Source organism: Chiloscyllium punctatum, chromosome 32 (genome assembly GCF_047496795.1).
Source record: "Chiloscyllium punctatum isolate Juve2018m chromosome 32, sChiPun1.3, whole genome shotgun sequence".
Classification (NCBI taxonomy): Eukaryota; Metazoa; Chordata; class Chondrichthyes; order Orectolobiformes; family Hemiscylliidae; genus Chiloscyllium; species Chiloscyllium punctatum.
In genome coordinates this window covers 32,149,334-32,174,243 of record NC_092770.1, presented here as the reverse complement: position 1 = coordinate 32,174,243, position 24,910 = coordinate 32,149,334, and the positions used below count along the sequence as shown (strand labels likewise).

The 24,910-nt window shown below is 45.8% G+C and overlaps 2 protein-coding genes across 4 annotated transcripts in view; both read left to right on the top strand.

Moving 5' to 3' along the window:
* Nucleotides 1-16,315, top strand: part of depdc4 (DEP domain containing 4) — a 32,823-nt gene extending 16,508 nt beyond the window's left edge. Inside the window, exons 7-9 of the mRNA XM_072552029.1 lie at nucleotides 3,446-3,571; nucleotides 5,175-5,253; nucleotides 14,966-16,315. Of these exons, the coding sequence (XP_072408130.1) occupies nucleotides 3,446-3,571; nucleotides 5,175-5,253; nucleotides 14,966-15,165 (405 nt within the window). The 3' untranslated portion in view covers nucleotides 15,166-16,315. The remainder of the gene's footprint in view (nucleotides 1-3,445; nucleotides 3,572-5,174; nucleotides 5,254-14,965) is intronic.
* Nucleotides 16,316-21,785: 5,470 nt separating this feature from the next.
* Nucleotides 21,786-24,910, top strand: part of scyl2 (SCY1 like pseudokinase 2) — a 57,496-nt gene continuing 54,371 nt past the window's right edge. For 2 of the 3 annotated variants that reach the window (XM_072552027.1, XM_072552025.1), the window contains exon 1: nucleotides 21,786-21,940. The gene's annotated coding sequence lies outside the window, so the exon portion shown is untranslated. Of the gene's footprint in view, nucleotides 21,941-23,902; nucleotides 24,314-24,910 lie in introns of those variants that run through there. The other variant, XM_072552026.1, reaches the window with a different exon arrangement.

The window sequence follows — 24,910 nt, the reverse complement described above, 5'->3', positions numbered from 1 at the left end:
TTGGCTTTATTGTCAGATGTACTCACTCACGAGTAAAATGAAAAGTTTACAATCTGCCACTTCCCGCACCATTTTAGGTACAAAAATACCAAGGCATGGAATCTTGAATCACAGCAAGAAAGTAAAGCAAATTAAACATTGCAGGTCCTCTTAGTACAAGGTAGAAAAACAAAGAGTCACAGCGAATAGTGCAACATTACAGTCTGTAAGTGCGTGGTCGTGCTGGGCTCGCACCCCTCACAAGGACTCAGCCTTGGCCCTACCGTTACACCAGGGCTGCCCGCTCCCCCTCTCCCTGCCCCAGGGCTGCCCGCTCCCCCTCTCCCTGCCCCAGGGCTGCCCGCTCCCCCTCTCCCTGCCCCAGGGCTGCCCGCTCCCCCTCTCCCTGCCCCAGGGCTGCCCGCTCCCCCTCTCCCTGCCCCAGGGCTGCCCGCTCCCCCTCTCCCTGCCCCAGGGCTGCCCGCTCCCCTTCCCCTCTCCCTGCCCCAGGGCTGCCCGCTCCCCTTCCCCTCTCCCTGCCCCTGGGCTGCCTGCTCCCCCTCTCCCTGCCCCAGGGCTGCCCGCTCCCCCTCTCCCTGCCCCAGGGCTGCCCGCTCCCCCTCTCCCTGCCCCAGGGCTGCCCGCTCCCCTTCCCCTCTCCCTGCCCCAGGGCTGCCCGCTCCCCTTCCCCTCTCCCTGCCCCAGGGCTGCCCGCTCCCCTTCCCCTCTCCCTGCCCCAGGGCTGCCTGCTCCCCCTCTCCCTGCCCCAGGGCTGCCCGCTCCCCCTCTCCCTGCCCCAGGGCTGCCCGCTCCCCCTCTCCCTGCCCCAGGGCTGCCCGCTCCCCTTCCCCTCTCCCTGCCCCAGGGCTGCCCGCTCCCCCTCTCCCTGCCCCAGGGCTGCCCGCTCCCCCTCTCCCTGCCCCAGGGCTGCCCGCTCCCCTTCCCCTCTCCCTGCCCCAGGGCTGCCCGCTCCCCTTCCCCTCTCCCTGCCCCAGGGCTGCCCGCTCCCCTTCCCCTCTCCCTGCCCCAGGGCTGCCTGCTCCCCGTCCTGGGGCTGCCCGCTCCCCCTCCCTTCTCCCCGCCCCGGGGCTGCCCGCTCCCCCTCCCTTCTCCCCGTCCTGGGGCTGCCCGCTCCCCCTCCCTTCTCCCCGTCCTGGGGCTGCCCGCTCCCCCTCCCTTCTCCCCGTCCTGGGGCTGCCCGCTCCCCCTCCCCTCTCCCTGCCCCGGGGCTGCCCGCTCCCCCTCCCTTCTCCCCGTCCTGGGGCTGCCCGCTCCCCCTCCCTTCTCCCCGTCCTGGGGCTGCCCGCTCCCCCTCCCTTCTCCCCGTCCTGGGGCTGCCCGCTCCCCCTCCCCTCTCCCTGCCCCGGGGCTGCCCGCTCCCCCTCTTCCCTGCCCCAGGGCTGCCTGCTCCCCCTCCCTTCTCCCCGTCCTGGGGCTGCCCGCTCCCCCTCCCTTCTCCCCGTCCTGGGGCTGCCCGCTCCCCCTCCCTTCTCCCCGTCCTGGGGCTGCCCGCTCCCCCTCCCCTCTCCCTGCCCCGGGGCTGCCCGCTCCCCCTCTTCCCTGCCCCAGGGCTGCCTGCTCCCCCTCCCTTCTCCCTGTCCTGGGGCTGCCCGCTCCCCCTCCCTTCTCCCCGTCCTGGGGCTGCCCACTCCCCTCTCCCTGCTGCTTGGGATGATTGCCTTGTGTAGACACTAAATGAAAGTGACTATTGTCCAGCTGTCTGTACCTAAAGAAAACAGTCAGTTCAGTGATAAATCCCAAAATGAAATTTGGGCTCAAAAGAGAACTAATTTTTACTGCACCTTGGATATCCTTGGGGATCTCAAAACACACTTTTACAGCCAGTGAAACAATTTTCATGAAGTGTAATCCGTGAAGGAAATGCATCAGCCTATTTATACCTCGAAATATTCCATAAACAGCCAGATAAATGTCTGGAAATCTGCTTTAAGTGATCCTAATTGAGGAATAAATATCGATGAACGCACCACTTTACCCCTCGTTTTCAGTTAAATAGCCCCTAGAGGAATTTTTTACACCCACCTGAGAGAGTTGACATGACCTCTCATTAATAACTCACCTGAAAGATGGCACCTGTGACATGCAGCACTCTCTACTACTTTGAGACTGTAAGTCTGCATGCTTACCAAGAGGAGAGTTCACATCAAGCTGTCAAACCCTGTATTTAAATGGTGTGAGTGTTTGCATGTGAATGTATTTGAAATTGTTTGATTTTACTTGCTGATGAAAAGTTGTCTTTGAAACAACACAGTAACCAGCCTGCATAATAGCTCCAATTGTTCACAGTGTTAAATGTCACACTTTGATGCTGCCCTAAATCCATCCTAATTTTCATTATCAATTATTCATCAGTTGGTAGCATGAACCAAAAGCAGGAAATTTTACAGGATGACGTATTAACATGTCAGGACAAAAAAATTGAAAGATTGTCTGCAATTCGCATTGCATAATTCATTGGTTACTATTGTGTTGTATTCTTCAGGTATGCAGTACTGATACATACCAGAGGTTAAAATGTTGGCTAAACAGTCTAGGCATGAGCTTTTCTGGTTTTTGCTGCTTCTATCCAGAAGTGTATTTGCATGCCATCAACTCCAATCTCACTGATTATTTGTTCCCTATAATTACCTTCAACTAACATATAACAATCACCAGTTCCATCGTTCCATTTGGCTTCAGGCATTCCTGTCAGACTCTGGTACATAATAACCGGCACATCCTAATGTACTTTGTGGTGTGAGTAATTGAAGAAGTAGCATGTGGTATGTGTATCATGCTGGGGGGAAACAGCTTAGTATTAATTTATGGTGTCAGAAAAGATCTCATAATGTTATTTGAAAACAGTAAGAATCCACTCCAGTGTTCTCATCATTGTGTATTCCTCAAAAAAAACCCTTAATAATTGAAGCATAAACAGTTTTCAGTTTGTGAGAGTTTGCTGTGCACAAGTTGGTTGCTGACTTTCTTAACCTAACAGTCGCCGTACCTGAAATGTTATGTCACCATAGTCTTACCAGACCATAGAGGCTGCTCTCTCATTAGAGAGAAGCAACTGGTGGTGATTTAACCTGAGGACCATCAGACCTCAGGCAAGGTTGAGAAGCAGAGTCCTTCTTGGTAACCTCAAACTGGTGATGGGAATTGAACCCACACTGTTGGCGTCATATGCTCTGCAAACCAACAATCCAGCCAACTGAGCTAAACAGATTCCCACTTAAAATGTATTTCATTGGCTGTAAAAAGGCTTGTAGGTCCTGGCATTCATTCCAGTTTGTTCCTCCTTTCTGCTATGTCCTGCCACCATTGCCTTGATGATCTTGCTATTTGACCATTAGAATTGTATGCTGTGATCTGGCTTTGGCTGTACCAGTGCTTGACCAGACTCTCGCTCACTCCTCAGTCATGTGCCTTACAGTTCTGACTTATGATGATTTCTATTTTGTAGAACACCAACAGAACTGTAATAAGGAAAACATTTACCAAAGCTATCGTACAAAGCAAATCTCTAACAAAAACACAAGCTGAAGAACTGGTCATATTCCTAGTGGATAATCACACTGAGCTCTTCAAGGTACAGTAGTGTGAGAAAGGTTGACTGCTTATATAGGAAGGAATATTCTTGGATATTTTCAGAATCCCAATGATGTCTGTAACTGACTGTTGATTCCTACTTGAAAACTCTGGGATAGTTCTTCCACTTCCCAGGAAGCATGTGAATACAACCTGACTTGGTTAAGGCAAGAGGCTGTCAGTAGGGGAGTGATTTTATTTTAGGTGAGGGATCATAGAATCCCTACAGTGTGGAAGCAGGCCCTTTGGCCCAACAAGTCCTACTACTCTACATTTATCCCTGACTAATGCTACTATCTTAAACACCCTTGAACACTATGGGCAATTTAGCATGGTCAGTTCACCTAACGTGCACATCTTTGGACTGTGGGAGGAAACCCATGCAGACACATGGAGAATGTGCAAACTGCACACAGACAATCGCCCACGGCTGGAATCGAACTCGGGTCCCTGGCACTGTGAGGCAGCAGTGCTAACCACTGAGCCACCGTGTTGGGGGTGGGGTGTGCTGTGCTGTCTCCCCCAAGAATGTCAATTTGTTATTCTTAAAAAAAGGAACTCTGTAGAATTATGTAGAAGATAATTTGGTCTAGCCAAGTCTGTGCTGATGTCTACCCCAGCTCCAGGGGATGATGTTTGTTTGAACATCCCCTGTTGATTTCAACTCGGAGGCTGCTTGACTCCTGGATGTCTCTCCTCATAATCTTACAAGCTTTCCATTTCCTAAGTTGTTGGATTGTCTGTTTGAGCTTGGGCTTGAATGAACGAGAATTATCTGCAGTTGACCTTTGTGAAACTGGAAGCCATTCCATCAGATCAACAAAAATGCTACATGCATTGCTACTGACATCTGGAGATCATTGCATGCTTCCCATTTTTGTGCACTCTCAGGCAGGACTTCTGATCCTGGCTGGAACAGTGAAGCCTCAGTGCAACCATCAGGAGTAGACTAGTAAAGAGGTGTGTCAGAGAGGATGTAGCTACATTTTAGTCACTGCTTCACTCACGTTCAGTTTTCGAGAGTTTAAAGTCTTTTCAGTCGGCAGGATATTCCATTCCTGAGAACACCCTCCAGTGCTGAAATTTGCATTTGTGAAGTTCATTAAAAGTGGGTTTAAAATCGTAAATTTTTGCTCGTGGGTGTTGAATTTTGTTACTTTTGTTTTGGTGTGCAGAGGCGAATTTGTGATTTGTGAATTTGCTAATACAGAGGAATTAGTGTAGTTGTGTCAGTGTCATTTGTTGTCCTGCACTCAGCAGTGACTTGGAACTCATGCATGCTCCCTTTTCTTGTATCAGTTTCAAGTTGCAGTACACCAGTTTATTCAGGTTAATGAAGTTGTTTTCCATTCCAAATTTACAAATCAAGTATAAAAAAAAACACAGGGATAAGTTCACTAGAATGAGTTGGCCCCTTAACCTGATACTTGTACTTGGAATAGAATTTGAGAAATTATGGTTTCTAACTAGTTAAATTGTATTTTTTATTTTAGTACCTAAACCAAATTTTATTTTTGAGGTAAATGAAATGAATTCTCAAACAGCACTAAGGTGAAGTGCAACAACTTAATGTTTTATTCCTGTTGTGTTTTTCAACTCCCTAGATCCCTAGTTCTCTGCTTCGGATGGTCAGGAAGAAGCTTCTTTTCCTTCAAGGAGGAGGGGATCCCAATACTTCCTCAGGTACCTCAGGCATATCCTAATATAAGCATGGAGGAGTATTTGATTCCCTTCATTGTCTTAAATTCTCTCAGCAATACACTTCTTGATAAGAACATAAGAACTTGGAGCAGGAGTAGGCTGTCTGACCCTTTGAGCCGCCTCCACCATTCAGTAAGATCATGGCTAACCTTTTTATGGACTCAGATCCACTACCCGTCCTCTCATTGTATCCCTTAGTTCCTTCACTGTTCAAAAAAAATTATCTACCTTAGCTTTAAAAGTAGCATCGACTACTTCACTGGACAGGGAATTCCAGAGATTCACAACCCCCGGGTGAAGAAGTTCCTTCTTAATTCAGTCCTAAATCTGCTCCCCTTAATTTTGAAGCTATGCCCCCTTGACCTAGTTTCACCTGCCAATGGAAACATCCTCTATACATCTATTTTATACATTCCCTTCAAAATTTTATATGTTTCCATAAGATTCCCCCCTCATTTTCTGAATTCCAATGTATGTAATCCCAGTCCACTCAGTCTCTCCTCTTAAGCCAATCTCCTCAACTCTGGAACCAACCTAGTGAACCTCCTCCAGTGCCAGTACATCCTTTCTCAAGTAAGGACACCAAAACCACACATAGTTCTCCAGGTGTGGCTTCACCAGCATTCTATACAGCTGCAACATAACCTCCCTGCTTTTAAACTCAATCCGTTTAGCAGTGAAGGACAAAAATTCCATTTACTGCTTTAATTACCTGTGGCACCTGCAGATCAACCTTCTGTAATTCATGCACAAGGACACTCTGCACAGCAATGTGCTGCAATTTCTTACCATTAAAGTAATAATCCTTTTTACTGTTACTCCTAACAAAATGGATGACTTCACATTTATTAACATTGTATTTTACCTGCCAGACCTTTGCCCACTCACTCAATGTATCTACGTTCCTTTGTAAAGTTTCACAGACGTCTGCACACCTTGCTCTGCCAATCATCATAGTGTCATCTGCAAACTTTGACACCCTACATGTGGTCCCCAATTCCAAATCATCTATACAAATTATGAATAATTGCTGTCCCAATACTAAGCCCTGAGGCACACCACTAGTCACTGATTGCCAACCAGAGTAGCACTCATTTATCGTTGCTTCCTGTTTAGCAACCAATCCATTATCCGTGCTCATATTTTACCCGTAAAACCATGCAGCTTTGTTTTATGCGGCAGCCTCTTGTGCGGCACCTTGTCAAAGATCTTTTGGAAATCTAAGTACACCACAATTGACTGAAATAAACTGATTTATTTTGGTCCTTCATGTGGTACAGATATTACTGGGGCTGGGTCAGCATTTATTGCCCATCACTAATTGTCCTGGAGAGGAAGGGGTGCGCTTCCTTTTGAACCATTACTGTAGGTATATCCATGAAGCTATTAAGGAAATGAAGATTTGGACCTAGTGACAGTGAAGGAACAGTGATATATTCCCAAGGCAGTAACTCAGAAGAATGTGCAGTTGGTGGTGTTTCAGTGTAGATATTGCCTTTGTTCGTCTCTATGGAAGTGGGTCATGGGTTTAGAAGGTGCTGTCTGAGGAGCTGGGATAAATTTTTGCAGTGCGTCATTTTGGTGGTCACTGCTGATATTCAGTCTACTGCACTGCTGCCTCACTCTCTCAAATGGGGCCATGGTGTCAAGGGCAGGCATCCTTACCTAATGTCTGGAACCCAGCTCTTTGTCCATATTTGAATCAGGGCTGTATTAAGATTAGGAGTTTGTATCTTGCAGAACCCAAACTGATCATCAGTAACTAGGCTATTGCTCAGCAAGTGCTGCTTGATAGCATCATTGACGTCACCTTCTGTGACATCACCCATGATTAAGAGTAGATGATGGGATAGAATTGGCTCAGTTGGCAGAATGCAAAACCTGGCAGTTCCTTAGATTAAAATGGAGTTGCCATGCTTTGTCCATTCAGCTAATCTATCAATATCCTGTCGTAAGTTTATACTGTCGTCAACACTATTTATGATGCAAACCAATTTTGTGTCTGCAGCAAATTTGGATATTTAACTTTTTCTGCCTTTAAGCCATTAATGAATATTGTGAATAATTGAGACCGTGATACAGATCCCTGCAAGACATGACTCGTTAATCTTGCCAATTTGAATATTTACCCATTATTCCCAATCTGTTTTTTGCCACTCAACCAATTTCTTGTCCCTGGTAATAATTTACCCTCAATTCCATGGACTTCCATTCAAGCTAAGTCTCTTGTGTGGGACTTTATTAAAAGCCTTCTGGAAGTTTACATAAACCACGTCCATTGACTTACTCCTGTCCACCAGCTGTGCCACCTCTTAAAAAAACTGACCTCCCCTTAATAAAACCATACTGACACTCCCTGATTAGCTAAAGGTCAAGGTTTTCATTTAACTTCTTGATTATAGACTCCCAACAATTACCCCGCTGCCCCCGATAGATATAAGGCTAACTGGTCTGTAATTCCCTGATTTCACTCTGTCACCATTATTAAAGAGTGAGTGACATGAACACATTTTCAGTCCAGGGGTCAAACTCCTAAATCCAGGGAACTTGGAAAGATTGTGGAAAGGACATCAGCAGAGTGCTCTCCTACCTCCTTTTACACCTATGGATAAAAACCATCAGGTCCAGGGATTTGTCACTCTTCACTTCCATTAATTTACCCATTATTGATAATTTACTTGAGCTAAATTTATTTAGACCCTGTCCCTGATTCTCTGTTAATCTCAGAATAAAATCTAGGCTGGTGCTTTTTATTTTGTTTTAATTCAATGTGGCAGTGTTTCACTGAAACATAGGCATACAAGGCTACAGGTTTGGTTTTAACAATAAAACAGAAGTTTCTTATACAAAAGGGGGAAAAAAACTAAACAAGCTATCTGCATTCAATATGTTTTGAAAGATGTCTAAAAATGTTGCAGAATAAAATCTTATCTTCCCAGTCTCAATACTTTGCATTTAATCAACATCTAGAGAAACTTCCTTCCTTTGCAAGTCTGTCTGTTGATGTTATTGCTTCTTTACAGTTCTAGTTCTGTGAGCTATGAAGGCTTTTTCTTTGAGATCTCGGTTGTAAAAGTAGGACTTTCTCAACTTTGAAGTATTTTTGGAGATTTTGAACTAAACATTCTTGGATGGATAGCTTTCACAAATCTTGTGTTAAGTTATTCCTTTGTTGCTCTGAACAATGAGAAACTGTTTTTGCCTCTAACTTCAGTCAGATCTTTTTCAAACTGACTTCAGAAACTTTTAACTCAATGTTTATAAAATTGCTTATCCCAGCTAATGGCTTCATGTTTTATTCTTCTGTCAAAACCCCAAAATATCAACAAATTTGGTTCCAAAAACTCTGACTTAGTTTATGATTAAACTAGTTTACTCAGTGGACCAACCCCATATGCTAGCAATTAGAATCCAAGTTCTTAAATTTAAAAACAATTAAAGGATGAATGGTATTTTATCATTAAGATCATCAAAAGTTATTTGGAAAAGGCAGGCAATTGGAGTTTTGGATGATCAGATCAGCCATGCTGTCATTGAATGGCAAAGAAAATTTGGGGACTAAATGGCCAATTTCTATTCCCGTGTTTTATGGTCAAAAATATGATAATTGCATTTGCATCTGTACCTTTCATCACACTGACATCCATAATGCTGTGGACATCCAGAGGAGGTTGTAATGGATCATCACTTGGCAAAGATTGATACAAATCTTTGAGCCTTATCACACAGTCCATTGAACCTGTTTTGCATGCTAAATACATTTATGTTGTACCTTTCAAATCATCTTGATTGGTTGTTAGTCAATTAGTTAATTATTTTGAAGTGCAGTCACGGTTGGCATGTACAACAGCCAGCTTATTTATAGCAAGGTCACAGCATGAGGCGACACAGATTTAGGACAGATGTCAGAGGTAGTTTCTTTACTCACAATAGTAAGGGCATGGAGTGCACTGCCTGTAACAGTAGTAGACTCACCAACTTTAAGGGCATTTAAATGGTCATTGGATAAACATACAGATGAAATATAATAGTGAAGGTTAGATAGGCTTCAGTTGGTTCCACAGGTCGGTGCAACATCGAGGGCCAAAGGGCCTATACTGTTCTGTAATGTGTTCTAAACAGCAAATGAGATGAATGACCAGATGACAATTGATGGTGGTTGTGAGGCACTCCCCTCATTCTTTGCCATAGAATCTTTTTTAATATCCACTAGAACTGGCACATGGAACCCACAGTTTTAGTGTCTAATCTGAAAGATGTTGCCTTTATAAATACAGTATCCCTCGCTTAGTACCAGCTTGAATTATGTGAAGTCAAAGAAAATCTGATCATGGCAAAATGTCTCAACTGCATATTAGCAGATGTCACTGTTACAAACTTGATGTCATGAGATTAGTAAGATTGAGCCTGTATCTGAGCTCGTTTCTATACAGACTATAAAATGCTGAGAATCCCATGAAATTGCCTGTTTGAAGATCTGGTGATTGAAACTGAAACGCAAAATTGAAGTGAAAGTGCAAGACGAATAATCGTGGCTGGTGTCTGCAAATTTAGGATTTGGTTGACTTCCTGATCTTCTGGAATGGGTATTTACATTCGGGGTAGGGTGTGCAGACTTTTATAGCATTCCAAAAATGATTGGATAAATAATTCAAAAAATATTTAAAACTGTTTTAAATCAGAACAATTTCCCTTTGGAAGAGATAATGCTACAACCAACTTCAGCTGTTTTCCAGACTGTTTCCTTTATTTCTCACTACTTTCTCTGAAACTCTGAAATCAAAATTATCATCTCACTTGACTTTTGTAGCAAGAATCAGTGTCCATATTTTGATGCTTCTTGTCGCTGCTCCCAGATGGGATGCTTTGGGAATTTTCAATGTTGAGCTGCCACCGAAGTGTTGTACAGTGCTGGTTGAAGAGGAATGAATGACTTATGGGAATTGTGAGGAACATTTGAATGCATTGTCTGCAGTGCCACACAGTGCCTTGGAGAAGCTACTGCATTCTAATTGCCATTTCAACTGATCAGAGGCAAGAACTAGCGACTATAATAATTGAGCAAGACATTTTTTTGCTAAGTCTGAAAAATAAGTTGACACTACAGCACAGTACTGAGAGTGTTGATTACAGCTTTTATTTGACACCTTAAAGACCTGTTTGCCTGTTATGATAATTCAAATGGATTTTCAAGTTCCCATGGCACAAATAAAGCACAGGAACATGAGCATGCTGATCAGCCACTCTGTACTGTCCCTCCATTCCAGTGCTTTCCACCCTTTTAACCACTGTGACCTCACTTCAAAAGCTGCCAACATCATCAAAGACCCATCTCACTCCAGTAATGTCCTCCGACAATGTCTTCTGTCAGGCAGAAGATACAAAAACTTGAACACATGCTCCAGCAGGTTCAGGAACATCATCTTTTCTGCTGTTGTTAGACTGATGAATGGACTCTGTAACTTCAAATAATGTTGATCTTGTTAATGTTAATCTTGCCTCATGCATGTCCTGTGCAGTGTAATTTGTATGCCTCACTCTGTCCAAGTTTTTTTTCACCCTATGATCTGTACATCCTTGCTTACTATGATCTGCCTGTACTGCTCGCAAACAAAGCTTTACACTGTACTTAGGTACACGTGACAGTAAATCAAATCAAATTTCAAGGCTTTAAAATTGTCACCTCTGTGAGAACTGAGAACGTAGGATGTAGGGACACTACCACAGCACCATAAGAGGGCAAAATACTTTTGTCCGCGAAAATCTTGGCTTATGATTTTCTCCATGTGATTATGATGAAGTGGGACAACATGTAAGCACAACAAGCACGGTGCAGAATACTGAAAGGGAGTCAGAACTATTGCTATCTCTGAACTTGTGACCCCACTTGGGGTCTCAACTCTCACTTTGGGAAGCTCTGCTCTATTCAATCTGATCTTAGTTTACTACCTTGGTTCCATATGTTTTAATATTTTCATCCAACGAAAATCTATCAATTTCATAGTTATTAAATTTTAAATTTACCCTCATTTTGGCAGACTCTTTTGGGAAAGAGTGCCGTGTGAAGAAATGCTTCCTAATAGTATCCCTCAATGGATAAGCTGGGACTTTGCACTGGAACATCAGAGGTTGAGAGGCAACCTTATCGAGGTTTTATAAAATCCTGAAGTGTAGAGATAAGGTAAACGGCAGGTATCCTTTCTCTAGGGTGGGGGATTTGAAGATTATGGGCAAAGTTTTAAGGTGAGAGGAGGAAGATTCTAAAAAGATGAGCAATTTTCTGTGGAAAGACGTTCCAGAGAATGTGGTGAATGTGGGTATAGTTAGAACGTTTAAAAGACATTTGGACAAGTACATGAATAAGAAATGTTTAGAGGGATATGGTCGAGACGCGGGCAGATTGGACTTACTCAGTTTGGAATTATGGTCGGCATGGACTAGTTGAACCAAAGGGTCTGTTTCTTTGCTGTATGACTCTAGTATATCAACAAGGTAAAAACAATGACTGCAGATGCTGAAAACCAAATACTGGATTAGTGGTGCTGGAAGAGCACAGCAGTTCAGGCAGCATCCAACGAGCAGCGAAATCGACGTTTCGGGCAAAAGCCCTTCATCAGGAATAAAGGCAGTGAGCCTGAAGCATGGAGAGATAAGCTAGAGGAGGGTGGGGGTGGGGAGAGAGTAGCATGGAGTACAATGGGTGAGTGGGGGAGGAGATGAAGGTGATAGGTCAAGGAGGAGAGGATGGAGTGGATAGGTGGAAAAGAACATAGGCAGGTCGGACAAGTCCGGACAAGTCAAGGAGACAGTTACTGAGCTGGAAGTTTGAAACTAGGATGAGGTGGGGGAAGGGGAAATGAGGAAGCTGTTGAAGTTCACATTGATGCCCTGGGGTTGAAGTGTTCCGAGGCGGAAGATGAGGCGTTCTTCCTCCAGGCGTCTGGTGCTGAGGGAGCGGTGGTGAAGGAGGCCCAGGACCTCCATGTTCTCGGCAGAGTGGGAGGGGGAGTTGAAATGTTGGGCCACGGGGCGGTGTGGTTGATTGGTGCGGGTGTCTCGGAGATGTTCCCGAAAGCGCTCTGCTAGGAAGTGCCCAGTCTCCCCAATGTAGAGGAGACCACATCGGGAGCAACGGATACAATAAATGATATTGGTGGAAGTGCAGGTGAAACTTTGGATGTGGAAGGCTCCTTTAGGTCCTTGGATAGAGGTGAGGGAGGAGGTATAGGCACAGGTTTTACAGTTCCTGCGGTGGTAGGGGAAAGTGCCAGAATGGGAGGGTGGGTCGTAGGGGGCGGTGTGGACCTGACCAGGTAGTCACGGAGGGAACGGTCTTTGTGGAAGGCGGAAAGGGGTGGGGAGGGAAATATATCCCTGGTGGTGGGGTATCTTTCTACTGCTCCCTCGACCATGACCCCACCCCCCAATCACCAAACCATCATCTCCCAGACCATACAGAACCTCATCACCTCAGGAGATCTCCCACCCACAGCTTCCAACCTCATAGTCCAGGAACCCCGCACTGCCCGGTTCTACCTCCTTCCCAAGATCCACAAGCCTGACCACTCTGGCCGACCCATTGTCTCAGCATGCTCCTGCCCCACTGAACTCATCTCTACCTACCTTGACACTGTCCTATCCCCCCTAGTCCAGGAACTCCCCACATACGTTCGAGACACCACCCACCCCCTCCACCTCCTCCAAGACTTCCGTTTCCCCAGCCCCCAACGCCTTATCTTCACCATGGATATCCAATCCCTCTACACCTCCATTTGCCATGACCAGGGCCTCCAAGCCCTCCGTTTTTTCCTCTCCAGACGTCCCCAACAGTACCCTTCCACTGACACTCTCATTCGTTTGGCCGAACTGGTCCTCACCCTTAACAATTTCTCCTTTGAATCCTCCCACTTCCTCCAGACCAAAGACGTAAATGCCTGTCTCTTTGTTGTCTATGTAGAACAGTTGATCTTCCGTAATTACACCGGCACCACTCCCCACCTCTTCCTCTGCTACATTGATGACTGCATTGGCACCACCTCGTGCTCCCGCGAGGAGGTTGAGCAATTCATCAACTTCACCAACACATTCCACCCTGACCTTAAATTTACCTGGACCATCTCTGACACCTCGCTCCCCTTCCTGGACCTCTCCATCTCCATTAGTGACGACCGACTTGACACTGACATTTTTTACAAACCCACTGACTCCCATAGCTACCTGGATTACACCTCTTCCCACCCTATCTCTTGCAAAAATGCCATCCCGTATTCCCAATTTCTCCGCCTCCGCCGTATCGGCTCCCAGGAGGACCAGTTCCACCATAGGACACACCAGATGGCCTCCTTCCTTAGAGACCGCAATTTCCCTTCCCACGTGGTTAAAGATGCCCTCCAACGCATCTCGTCCACATCCCGCACCTCTGCCCTCAGACCCCACCCCTCCAACCGTAACAAGGACAGAACGCCCCTGGGTGCTCACCTTCCACCCTACAAACCTTCGCATCAACCAAATCATCCACCGACATTTCCGCCACCTCCAAAAAGACCCCACCATCAGGGATATATTTCCCTCTCCAACCCTTTCCACCTTCCGCAAAGATCGTTCCCTCCGTGACTACCTGGTCAGGTCCACACCCCCCTACGACCCACCCTCCCATTCTGGCACTTTCCCCTGCCACCGCAGGAACTGTAAAACCTGTGCCCATACCTCCTCCCTCATCTCTATCCAAGGCCCTAAAGGAGCCTTCCACATCCATCAAAGTTTCACCTGCACATCCACCAATATCATTTATTGTATCCGTTGCTCCCGATGTGGTCTCTACATTGGGGAGACTGGGCGCCTCCTAGCAGAGCGCTTTAGGGAACATCTCCGAGACACCTGCACCAATCAACCAAACCGCCCCGTGGCCCAACATTTCAATTCCCCCTCCCACTCTGCCGAGGACATGGAGGTCCTGAGCCTCCTTCACCTCCGCTCCCTCACCACCAGACGCCTGGAGGAAGAACGCCTCATCTTCCGCCTCGGAACACTTCAACGCCAGGGCATCAATGTGGACTTCAACAGCTTCCTCATTTCCCCTTCCCCCACCTCATCCTAGTTTCAAACTTCCAGCTCAGTAACTGTCTCCTTGACTTGTCCGGACTTGTCCGACCTGCCTATCTTCTTTTCCACCTATCCACTCCACCCTCTCCTCCTTGACCTATCAGCTTCATCTCCTCCCCCACTCACCTATTGTACTCTATGCTACTCTCTCCCCACCCCCACCCTCCTCTAGCTTATCTCTCCATGCTTCAGGCTCACTGCCTTTATTCCTGATGAAGGACTTTTGCCCGAAACGTTGATTTCGCTGCTCGTTGGATGCTGCCTGAACTGCTGTGCTCTTCCAGCACCACTAATCCAGTATCTTGTATATCAACTCCACTGTGTGTTAACAATCCTTCATCAACTTTTTCGCAAAACATTGTTTGATTTGTTCATTTTCTGAATTTTGCTGTGTACAAATGGGCTACTATTGCATTTGCCTACGTAACAATGTGATGGTATTTTGAAAGTCATTCACTAAAGGTAAATTGGGTAGAATGTCACAGAGATGTGACCAGATCCTACATAAATGTAAGTTACTTTACATCATTATTACATTGTCTATTCCCTGCAAAAAAAAACTTGATAATTTTGATTGCTTATTTTCTGCCAGGTTTTACGTTCTGCCAGCACGTAACACAGAAAGAATTTGAAGAGCAGAAAGACAAGACCACCATGGACCAACTTAAGCAGTTAGTCCAAGAGATCAGTCAAAACTCCAACACATCTGCAAAAGAGAGAAACAGACTGCTTGAGGAGTTCCAGAAACAACACCCATCAGTGTTTGTTCAACGCTACTCAAATATCATTTAGGAGGAGAATATTAGTGAGATTATTGCTGTTTCTTTTGAAAAGATAGCATTTTGAATGAATGCAAGAATTTTCTTGAGCTGGCCATTTGGCACCTGTGACAGTGATTTTTCTAATCACCTGGCTCAGATGTTATTAGCCACCTCTGGAGCCAGTGGGCCTTGAACCCAGGCTTCCTCTTCTAGGGGTATACCAGTGCACCACAAGAGGGCAAAAATATTCTTATTTGACAAAAATCTTGGTTTATGATTTTCTCCATTTGATTATGATTTACATTGATTTGCACTAAATGTAATAACTAAAACTATCAGTTTGTCTTTGTTGGAATGTTTCATTTTATGCTACTGATTATGTTGTGTCTGAGGTTTTTTAGTGGGAACAATTGTTCACCCTTTGTATACAGGAGTTGACACAGCAGGCTGCTCTTCTGAGTTTGCACTACCGTTTGGGAGGCTCATCTGACTGCATTGATTTCTGGCTGGGCAGTCAACTGGTGGGGTTCTGTGCCAGCAGTGTGAACATATTACTGTTTCCTGTCAAATGAATCTTTGGCCATCACAGGGATATGAAACAAACTTAGTTGGAGACAAAAAAACCCCTGCAGATGTTGGAATCCAAAGTAGAGAGGCAGGAGTGTATTTTCAGCCTCCTGCCTGTCTACCAGGGATTTGAAAGGCAAGAGACGTTTTCTATGAACTATGAGGCAGGTTATTAGGAGGATCTAGAGGACTTGGGTTGAAACTGGCCACCTGGGTTGTATGATGTTCCTTGCTCTGGATTTTTGACATTTCCTCTTCATTTAAGCTCTGTATCTATGAAATTTTCAAACAAATAGGATGAGGATGTGATTGCAAAATCTGACGGAGTGCAAAGAGTCAAAATGTGCTCAACGAATTGGCATCAAGTGTTATCTAGATGGCTGCACTGAATAAAAATAAATAATTAACACTAATCTTACTCTGGATATAGGTTTGCTAGAAGGTTTGTTTTCAGATGTTTTGTCCACATACTAGATAACATCATTAGTGAACCTCTGGGTGAAGCGCTGGTGCCATGGCCTACTTTCTGTTTGTGTGTTGAGGTTTCCTTGGATCGGTGATGTCATTTCCTGTTATTTTTCTCAGGGGTGATAAATGGGATTCAAGTCAATGTGTTTGTTAATAGAGTTCTGGTTGGAATGCCATGCTTTTAGGAATTCTTGTGCATGTCTTTGTTTGGCTTGTCCAAGGATGGATGTGTTGTCCCAGTCGAAGTGATGTCCTTCCTCATCTGTATGTAAGGATACTAATGATAGTGGGTCGTGTCTTTTTGTGGCTAGTTGATGTTCATCTATCCTGGTGGCTAGTTTTCTGCCAGTTTGTCCAATGTAGTGTTACAGTTCTTACAAGGTATTTTGTAAATGACATTAGTTTTGCTTGTTGTCTGTATAGGGTCTTTCAAGTTCATTAGCTGCTGTTGTAGTGTGTTGGTGGGTTTGTGGGCTACCATTAGAACATTATTTCCATGAGCCACCACACACTGCAGGACAGAGGAACTATGCAGAGCAGAGAAAAATCACCTATACAGTGTATTCAAGAATAATGGGTACCCAATGAATACAGTGGATGTTTTAGCAACAGACCCAACCATCCTGACAAAACACGTCCAGAAACCCTAGCCACTCTCCCTGACATCAAAGACATCTCGGGAATGACTGCCAGACTACTCAGACCTCTTGGCATCATGGTTGCCCACAAACCCGCCAACACACTAAAACAGCAACTAATGAACTTGAAAGACCGTATACAGGCAACAAGCAAAACCAATGTTATTTACAAAATACCATGCAAGAATTGTAATAAACACTACATTGGGCAAACAGGCAGCAAAGTAGCCACCAAGATACATGAACATTAACTCACCACTCTCACAAGTATCCTTACATACAGATGAGGAAGGACACCAATTCAGCTGGGACAACACATCCATCCTAGAATTTGCCAAACAGAGACACGCATAGAATTCCCAGAAGCATGGCATTCCAATCAGAACTCTATTAACAAACACATTGACTTGGATCCCATTTACCACTCCCTGAGAAAAATAACCGGAACTGACATCACCACAGGAAATGAATTCACCACATGAATGACATCACCAACCCAAGAAAACCTCAACACATAAATAGAAAGCGGGTCATGTCACCAGTGCTTCATCTGGAGGCTCACTGAAGATGTTATGGTATTATGGTGACGAAACATCTTAAAACGAATCTTCTAACTCAGCGAGCAAGCCTACATCCAGAACCTCAACCTGAGCTACAAATCTTCTCAAAATTTGCTAACTAATCTTACTATAAGAAATTCTAAATAAGGTTAATCATGAACAGAATTTTTATATTTGATATATCTCACCTTTTTTCCAGTTCGGATTAAATAAAACTGAATTAACCAGAAATGTGTACTTTTGGTCCAGAGATTTTTCTTGAATACATTGCACAGCTTGGCCATTGCATTTTGTGGCATTATGCAGATTTAAAAATGTGTACAATTGTCCTGATTACCTCGCTTTCTTTTTGACTTGCATTCAATTTTTTTTCTCCATTTCCCTGCGTTTCTTTCTCATGTTTGGTTTTATTGCTTATGCAGTCCATGTCATCATTTCTTTTTTCAGTTTAAATTTACATGAGGTGTGGCAGGTTTTGTGTCCAAAACATACTAACATCATGTCTTCTGACTTAGTTTATCTTAGTGTGTTTGGCAGCTTTGGGGTTTATATTTTCTCCAGCTATCACTTTCTCCTCTGCAGACATTTGGTGGTTTAGGTTCTTGCAGCAATTAACTGCTGGAAACAAAGCTGAATAAAAAAGGTAAGGCATGATTCCCCACCACCACCACCCCCGCCCACCATATCCAGCCTAGTCTCTTGGAAAAAAAAGTTGCAGTTCTCCATTCACATCCAACTTATTCCAATCATTTGATTAGTGTTTTGGAAAATTAATTGTCTATAAGGGAGAATGTTCAGATATGTTGAGACTCAAGGAAATAAGGTGAGGTTGAATAGACTTTAATGTTAGTATTAGAGGTAGGACAGATGAGTTAAGATCATTGAATGACACATGGAATTGCCATATTGTTGCCATCAAAGATGTGGCTGAGGGGTGACAGGACTGGAAACTGAATATTCTAGGGGAAAGGATCTTTAGGCAGGACAGGATATATGTAGAGGAAAGAGGAATTACTGAAGGGGCCTAATAAAGAGACAGCATCCTTGCTTGCTACAGTTACTAACTTGGAAGTTGTCAGATGAGGCTTTATGGAGAGAGCTTTGGAATAAAAAGAGGGCATTCATGCTGTTCAGAATGTCATATAGGCTCCCAGACAATGAGCAATTGAGCTGACGTCATCAATTCGTTGAGGTGAATAGGATAATTATTTTTAACTTATCCAATATAAATTGGGATAATTATATTATAAAGCATTTAGGGGGATGGATATTTTGAAATTTATTTAGCAGAGCTTTTTATATTAACATGCAGGTAGTCCTACAAGGGACGGTGAAGCGCTGGACCTAATTCGGGGAAACAAAGTGGCAGTGGAGGACCATCTTAGTGACAGTGACTACAAAACAAAAAAGATTAAGTTTAATATGGGAAAAGATAAAAGCCTGCAGAAAAGCATTTGGGATTGGGGGAAGGCAGATTTTAGTAAAATAAGGATCTGGCCAAAGTAGACTGTGAAGAGCTACTGAAGGGTAAATCCACAGTAGAACTTAGAGGAGTTTAAAACCTAGATGATCTGGTTTCCTCCCACAGTCCAAAAATATCTAAGTTAAATAGATTGGCCATGGGAAATGCAGGATTACAGGGATGAGGGTGGATGGGTCTGGGTGGGATGCTCTTCAGAGTATCAGTGTGGACTTGATGGGTTGAATGGCTGCTTTCACTCTCTAGAGATTGTATGAACTATTGCATGAATTGGGGAGAGTACAGACTCAACGTGTTCCATTGAAGGTGAAATGTATGAGCAGCAAACCCAGAGAACGTGGATGTCTAGGAATATATCGTGCTAGATAGAAAGGAAAAGTGAGCATGTAACACACAAATGGAATAAATCAGTGGAGGCTCGATTGGAGTATAGAGTGTTCAAGGGGAACTTCAGAAGGCAATTAGGAGAGCAAAAAGGGTGCATGAGAAAATGCTGACGGGAAAGATTGGGTAAACTCCCAATGTGTTTTGGATGTAGGTTTGCTCGCTGAGCTGAAAGATTCATTTCCAGACGTTTCATTACCTTACTAGGTAACATCTTCAGTGGACCTCATGCAAAGCAATGCTGAAACTTCCTGCTTTCTATTTATGTGTTTGGGTTTCTTTGGGTTGGTGATGTTATTTCCTGTGGTGAAGTCACTTCCTGTTCCTTTTCTCACGGGATGATAGATGGACATTGGACAAACAGGCAGAAAACTAGCCATAAAAAGACATGACCCTCTCTCACTAGTGTCCTCACATACAGATGAGGAAGGACACCACTCTGAGTGGGACAATACATCCATCCTAGGACAAGCCAAACAAAGACATGCACAAGAGGCATGGCATTCCAACCAGAACTCTATCAACAAACACATTGAGTTAGACCCCATTTACCACCACCTGAGAAAAGGAACAGGAAGTGACTTCACCACAGGAAATAACATCATCAAAGGAAATGACAACACCAACCCAAAGAAACCCAAACATATAAATAGAAAGCAGGAAGTTTCAGCATTGCTTGAGGTCCACTGAAGATGTTATCTAGTAAAGTAATGAAACATCTGGAAATGAACCTTTCAGCTTAGCGGGCAAACCTACATCCAAAACCTCAACCTTAGCTACAACTCTTCTTAAAACTTGCTAAAATCCCAATGTACTTGACAAATATATCACAGGGAAGAGAATAATCAGGGAAAGGGCTATTAGAGATTAAGGGGCAACTTGTAAGTGAAGCAGCAGACCATTGTTAGGATGCTAAGAATACTTCATATCTGGAATTACTTGGCGGGAGGAGGAGGATGTCTGTACAACATTCGGGAAGATGGACTGAGATTCTTTAAATTAATACAGAGAGAGGAGGTAGTGGAAGTTCTGGCAGGTTTAACAGTGGACAGATCCCCAGGGCTGCATGATAAATAAGTTTGCAGCACAGTGGCTCAGTGGTTCGCACTGCTGCCTCAGTGCCAGGGACCCGGCTTCGATTCTAGCCTCGGGCGATTGTCTGTGCGAAATTTGCATATTCTCCCCGTGTCTGCATGGGTTTCCTCCCACAGTCCAAAGATGTATAGGTTTGGTGAATTGGCCATACTAAATCGCCTATAGTGTTCAGGGAAGTGTAGGTTAGGTACATTAGTCATGGGTAAATATAGGGTAGGGGAATGGGTCTGCGTGGGTTACTCTTTGGAGGGTCACGTGTTTCCACACTGTATGGATTCTACGATTCTATGACAAAGATTGGCTGGGTGGTTGACAGTGAGGAGCAAGGTTTTAGGTTACAAGAGAATATTAATGAAATAATAAGATCGGCAGCTAAGTGGCAGATGGAATTTAACATTCAAAGGTGTGAGATGACAAGGGATTACTCAATGAATGGTAGAACACCATGAAGCTTGGAGGGATTTTAGGGTGCGTGTCCACAGATCTCTGAAGGTGGCAGGACAGTTAATCGGGTAGTTAGGACATATGGGACACCTGTCTCGAACAGTCAAGGCATAGGTTATAATGGTGGGTAGGTGGAACTCTGGTTAAGTCACAATTGAGTTACTGTGTGCATTTCTGGAGACTGCACTATGGGAAGAATATGATTTCACTGGAGGGAAGATTCACCTGGATTCATCTGGGACAGATTGCCTTAGCTATAAAGAGGTGTGGATAAACTCAGGTAATTTTGTTGAAGCAGATAAGAGGGACCTGATAGCAGTATTTAAGACTGAGAGGCTTAGATGAGCTGGAGAGAAAGCAGCTGTCCCCTTAGTTGAAGGGTCAGTAACAAGAGGGCACACGTTTCAGGATGGGGGCAGGAGCTATAGAGAGGATCTGAGGAAAATGCTAGGGGTCCAGTATACACTACCTATGAGGGTAGTTGAGCTTCCAACTCTTCGACAAAAATTCAGATAAGCACATAAAATGTCATAACATCGAAGGCTTTTGGCTTAGTGCTGGAAGGTGTGACAAGTGTGGAGTTAGTGTGGTGTTGGTGGTACGTACTTGATGGGTCGAAGGGTATCTATTGTGCTGCCGAATTACTATTCTCAAAACGTTGACATAGAACAATACAACGCAGAACAGGCCCTTCGGCCCTTGATGTTGCGCCGACCTGTGAATTATTCTCAACTCATCCCCCTACACTATCCCAAAATCATCCATGTGCTTATCTAAGGATTGTTTAAATAACAATCTGTGAGCTCATGGTTCATATTGAAACTGGAGGCTAGTGCTTTATAGCTGTCCTTTTGAGAGTTGAAGTGTACATGGAAAGTGTTTGATGTTGTGATTGTGAAGAGATGGGATAGTGTGTCCTGGTCACCATCCAGGTTAGAGCAGAAGCTCCGCCCCCACCTGGACTCACCTGGAACCTGTGACCACGCCCCTTGAGGGCACGGTCACGTGTGTGTGGGCGGAAGCGGAAATGAGGTTGCGTGGTGAGGGGAGTGATGTGATGGCGAAAAGGTCGCCTCCGCTTGTTGTTGCCGCCGCCCGGGAGTGAGTGAGCCGTCAGGCGGCGGGGCTCGAAAACACGGCCACGGGCCGGAAGGAGAAAGGCTCTGCCAGGTGACAGGCCGCAACCCCACCCCCGCGCACAACCCCCTCCCCCACCCCCACCGCCAACCACCAGCCACCCCCTCCCCCTCCCTTCACCTCCTCCCACCCCCTCCCCCACACCCACCCACAACCCGCTTCCTTCGTGTTTTAATAGGCGGGAGAGAGAGGCCGGGCCTGGTCTGCCCTGGCCTGGTGGGGGGTGGGGGGAGCGATTGGGTCTTGAGAGGGGATGGGGGAGTGGCACAGGGATCAGAGAGTGAGAATGTGAGGGTGAACAGGGATCAGAGAGTGACAATGTGAGGGGGGGCACAGGGATCAGAGAGTGAGAATGTGAGGGGGGGCACAGGGATCAGAGAGTGAGAATGTGAGGGTGAACAGGGATCAGGGAGTGAGAATGTGAGGGGGGGGGCACAGGGATCAGAGTGAGAATGTGAGGGTGAACAGGGATCAGAGAGTGAGACTGTGAGGGGGACACATGGATCAGAGAGTGAGTCTGTGGGGGGGGGGGCACAGGGATCAGAGAGTGAGAATGTGAGGGGGGCACAGGGATCAGAGAGTGAGACTGTGGGGGGGGGGCACAGGGATCAGAGTGAGAATGTGAGGGTGAACAGGGATCAGAGAGTGAGACTGTGAGGGGGACACATGGATCAGAGAGTGAGTCTGTGGGGGGGGCACAGGGATCAGAGAGTGAGAATGTGAGGGGGGCACAGGGATCAGAGAGTGAGACTGGGGAGGGCACAGGGATCAGAGAGTGAGAATGTGGGGGGGCACAGGGATCAGAGAGTGAGAATGTGGGGGGGGCACAGGGATCAGAGAGTGAGAATGTGAGGGGGGGGCACAGGGATCAGGGAGTGAGAATGTGAGGGGGGCACAGGGATCAGAGAGTGAGAATGTGAGGGGTGGCACAGGGATCAGAGAGTGAGAATGTGAGGGGGGCACAGGGATCAGAGTGAGAATGTGGGGGGGCACAGGGATCAGAGAGTGAGAATGTGAGGGGCGGCACAGGGATCAGAGAGTGAGAATGTGGTGGGGGGGGCACAGGGATGAGCGAGTGAGACTGTGAGGGGGGCACAGGGATCAGAGTGAGAATGTGGGGGAGGCACAGGGATCAGAGAGTGAGAATGTGAGGGGGGGGCACGGATCAGGGAGTGAGAATGTGAGGGGGGGGCACAGGGATCAGAGAGTGAGAATGTGAGGGGCGGCACAGGGATCAGAGAGTCAGAATGTGAGAGGGGGCACAGGGATCAGAGAGTGAGAATGTGGGGGGGGGCACAGGGATCAGAGAGTGAGAATGTGGGGCGCACAGGAATCAGAGTGAGAATGTGGGGGGGCACAGGGATCAGAGAGTGAGACTGTGGGGGGGGCACAGGGATCAGAGAGAGAATGTGGGGGAGGCACAGGGATCAGAGAGTGAGAATGTGGGGGGCACAGGAATCAGAGAGTGAGAATGTGGGGGGGCACAGGGATCAGAGAGTGAGACTGTGGGGGGGGGCACAGGGATCAGAGAGAGAATGTGGGGGAGGCACAGGGATCAGAGAGTGAGTATGTGGGGGGGCACAGGGATCAGAGTGAGAATGTGGGGGGCAGGGCTCAGAGAGTGAGAAAGTAGGGGCACAGGGATCAGAGTGAGAATGGGGCAAGGATCAGAGTGAGAATGTGGTGGGGGCAAGGATCAGAGTGAGAATGTGGTGGGGACAAGGATCAGAGTGAGAATGTGGGGGGGCACAGGGATCAGAGAATGTGGGGGGCACAGGGATCAGAGAATGAGAATGTGGGGGGCACGGATCAGAGAGTGAGAATGGGGGGCACGGATCAGAGAGTGAGACTGTGGGGGGGGGCAGGGATCAGTAAGTGAGAATGTGGGGGGGGCAGGGATCAGTAAGTGAGAATGTTGGGGGGCAGGAATCAGAGTGAGAATGTGGAGGGGGGCAGGGATCAGAGAGTTTGGATGTGAGCTGGTGCAGGGAGCAGAGTGAGAACATGAGATGGTGCAGGGATGAAAGAGTTTGGATGTGAGGTGGTGCAAGGAACCGAGTGAGAATGTGAGGGGGGCAAGGATGAGAGAGTGAGATTAGGATGACATCAATCAGTGAGAATGCGATACTGGGCCAGAGATTAACAGTATAGTCGGGTGTTAGAGTTAGAATGGGAATAGTGTCGAGTGAAATGAGGGGGTTTTCTGACTATGACATAGGGAAGGTAGACTATGGGATTAGAGGGCTTGAGTCAGAGATTGGGATTGGGGCTCTTGGTAAATTTAAGAATTAATCTTGAATCTGAGTGGAATTTGAAAATGTTATCAACGATTGACGGCCCAGTGTGGGATTCAAGTAAGAGTGTTCTCTGGGCAATGCCTCAGACCTGATTGGAAGTGAAAATTTGGTGAGTGTCACCAAGGATGGGGCTCACAGATCTTGACTTGGGATTTACTGCAGATTGTGACACCGTGTAGCACCATGCACATCTCAGCTTCAGAAGTCATAGGTGCAAGACCCAGGCTGAAGGCAAGCCCAAAGTCCCACTTCAGTATGGTATTGAAGAAGTGTTGTGTCTTCAAAAGTGTTGCTTTTTTAAATGAGTCATGAAAGCAAAGCCTTCCATTGTGCTATTTTGGAGATATGTGAGGCAGTTATATCTCAAGCAACATCGTGAAAACAGAATACTGGAGGACTAATACTTGTGGGATCTTGTCATGTACAAATTGGCTATGTTTTTATGGTGACGACATGTCAAAAAGTACTTCATTGATTTTAAACAGTTGAGACATCCAGAAGTGATGAAAGGTGTGATGTAAAATGAAAGTTCTTTTAGTTTGTTGGCCTTTGGGCTGGAGTACAACATGGGATCACAGTGTCAAGGAATCAAGGAGAGATCTGGCACTTAAGCAGATACAGCTTTATTTAAAGAAGTTCCATAATTATACCTGTGATGCAAGATAAAGGACATGGATGTCGATTGTCCTTTGTTGTGCATGTCTTA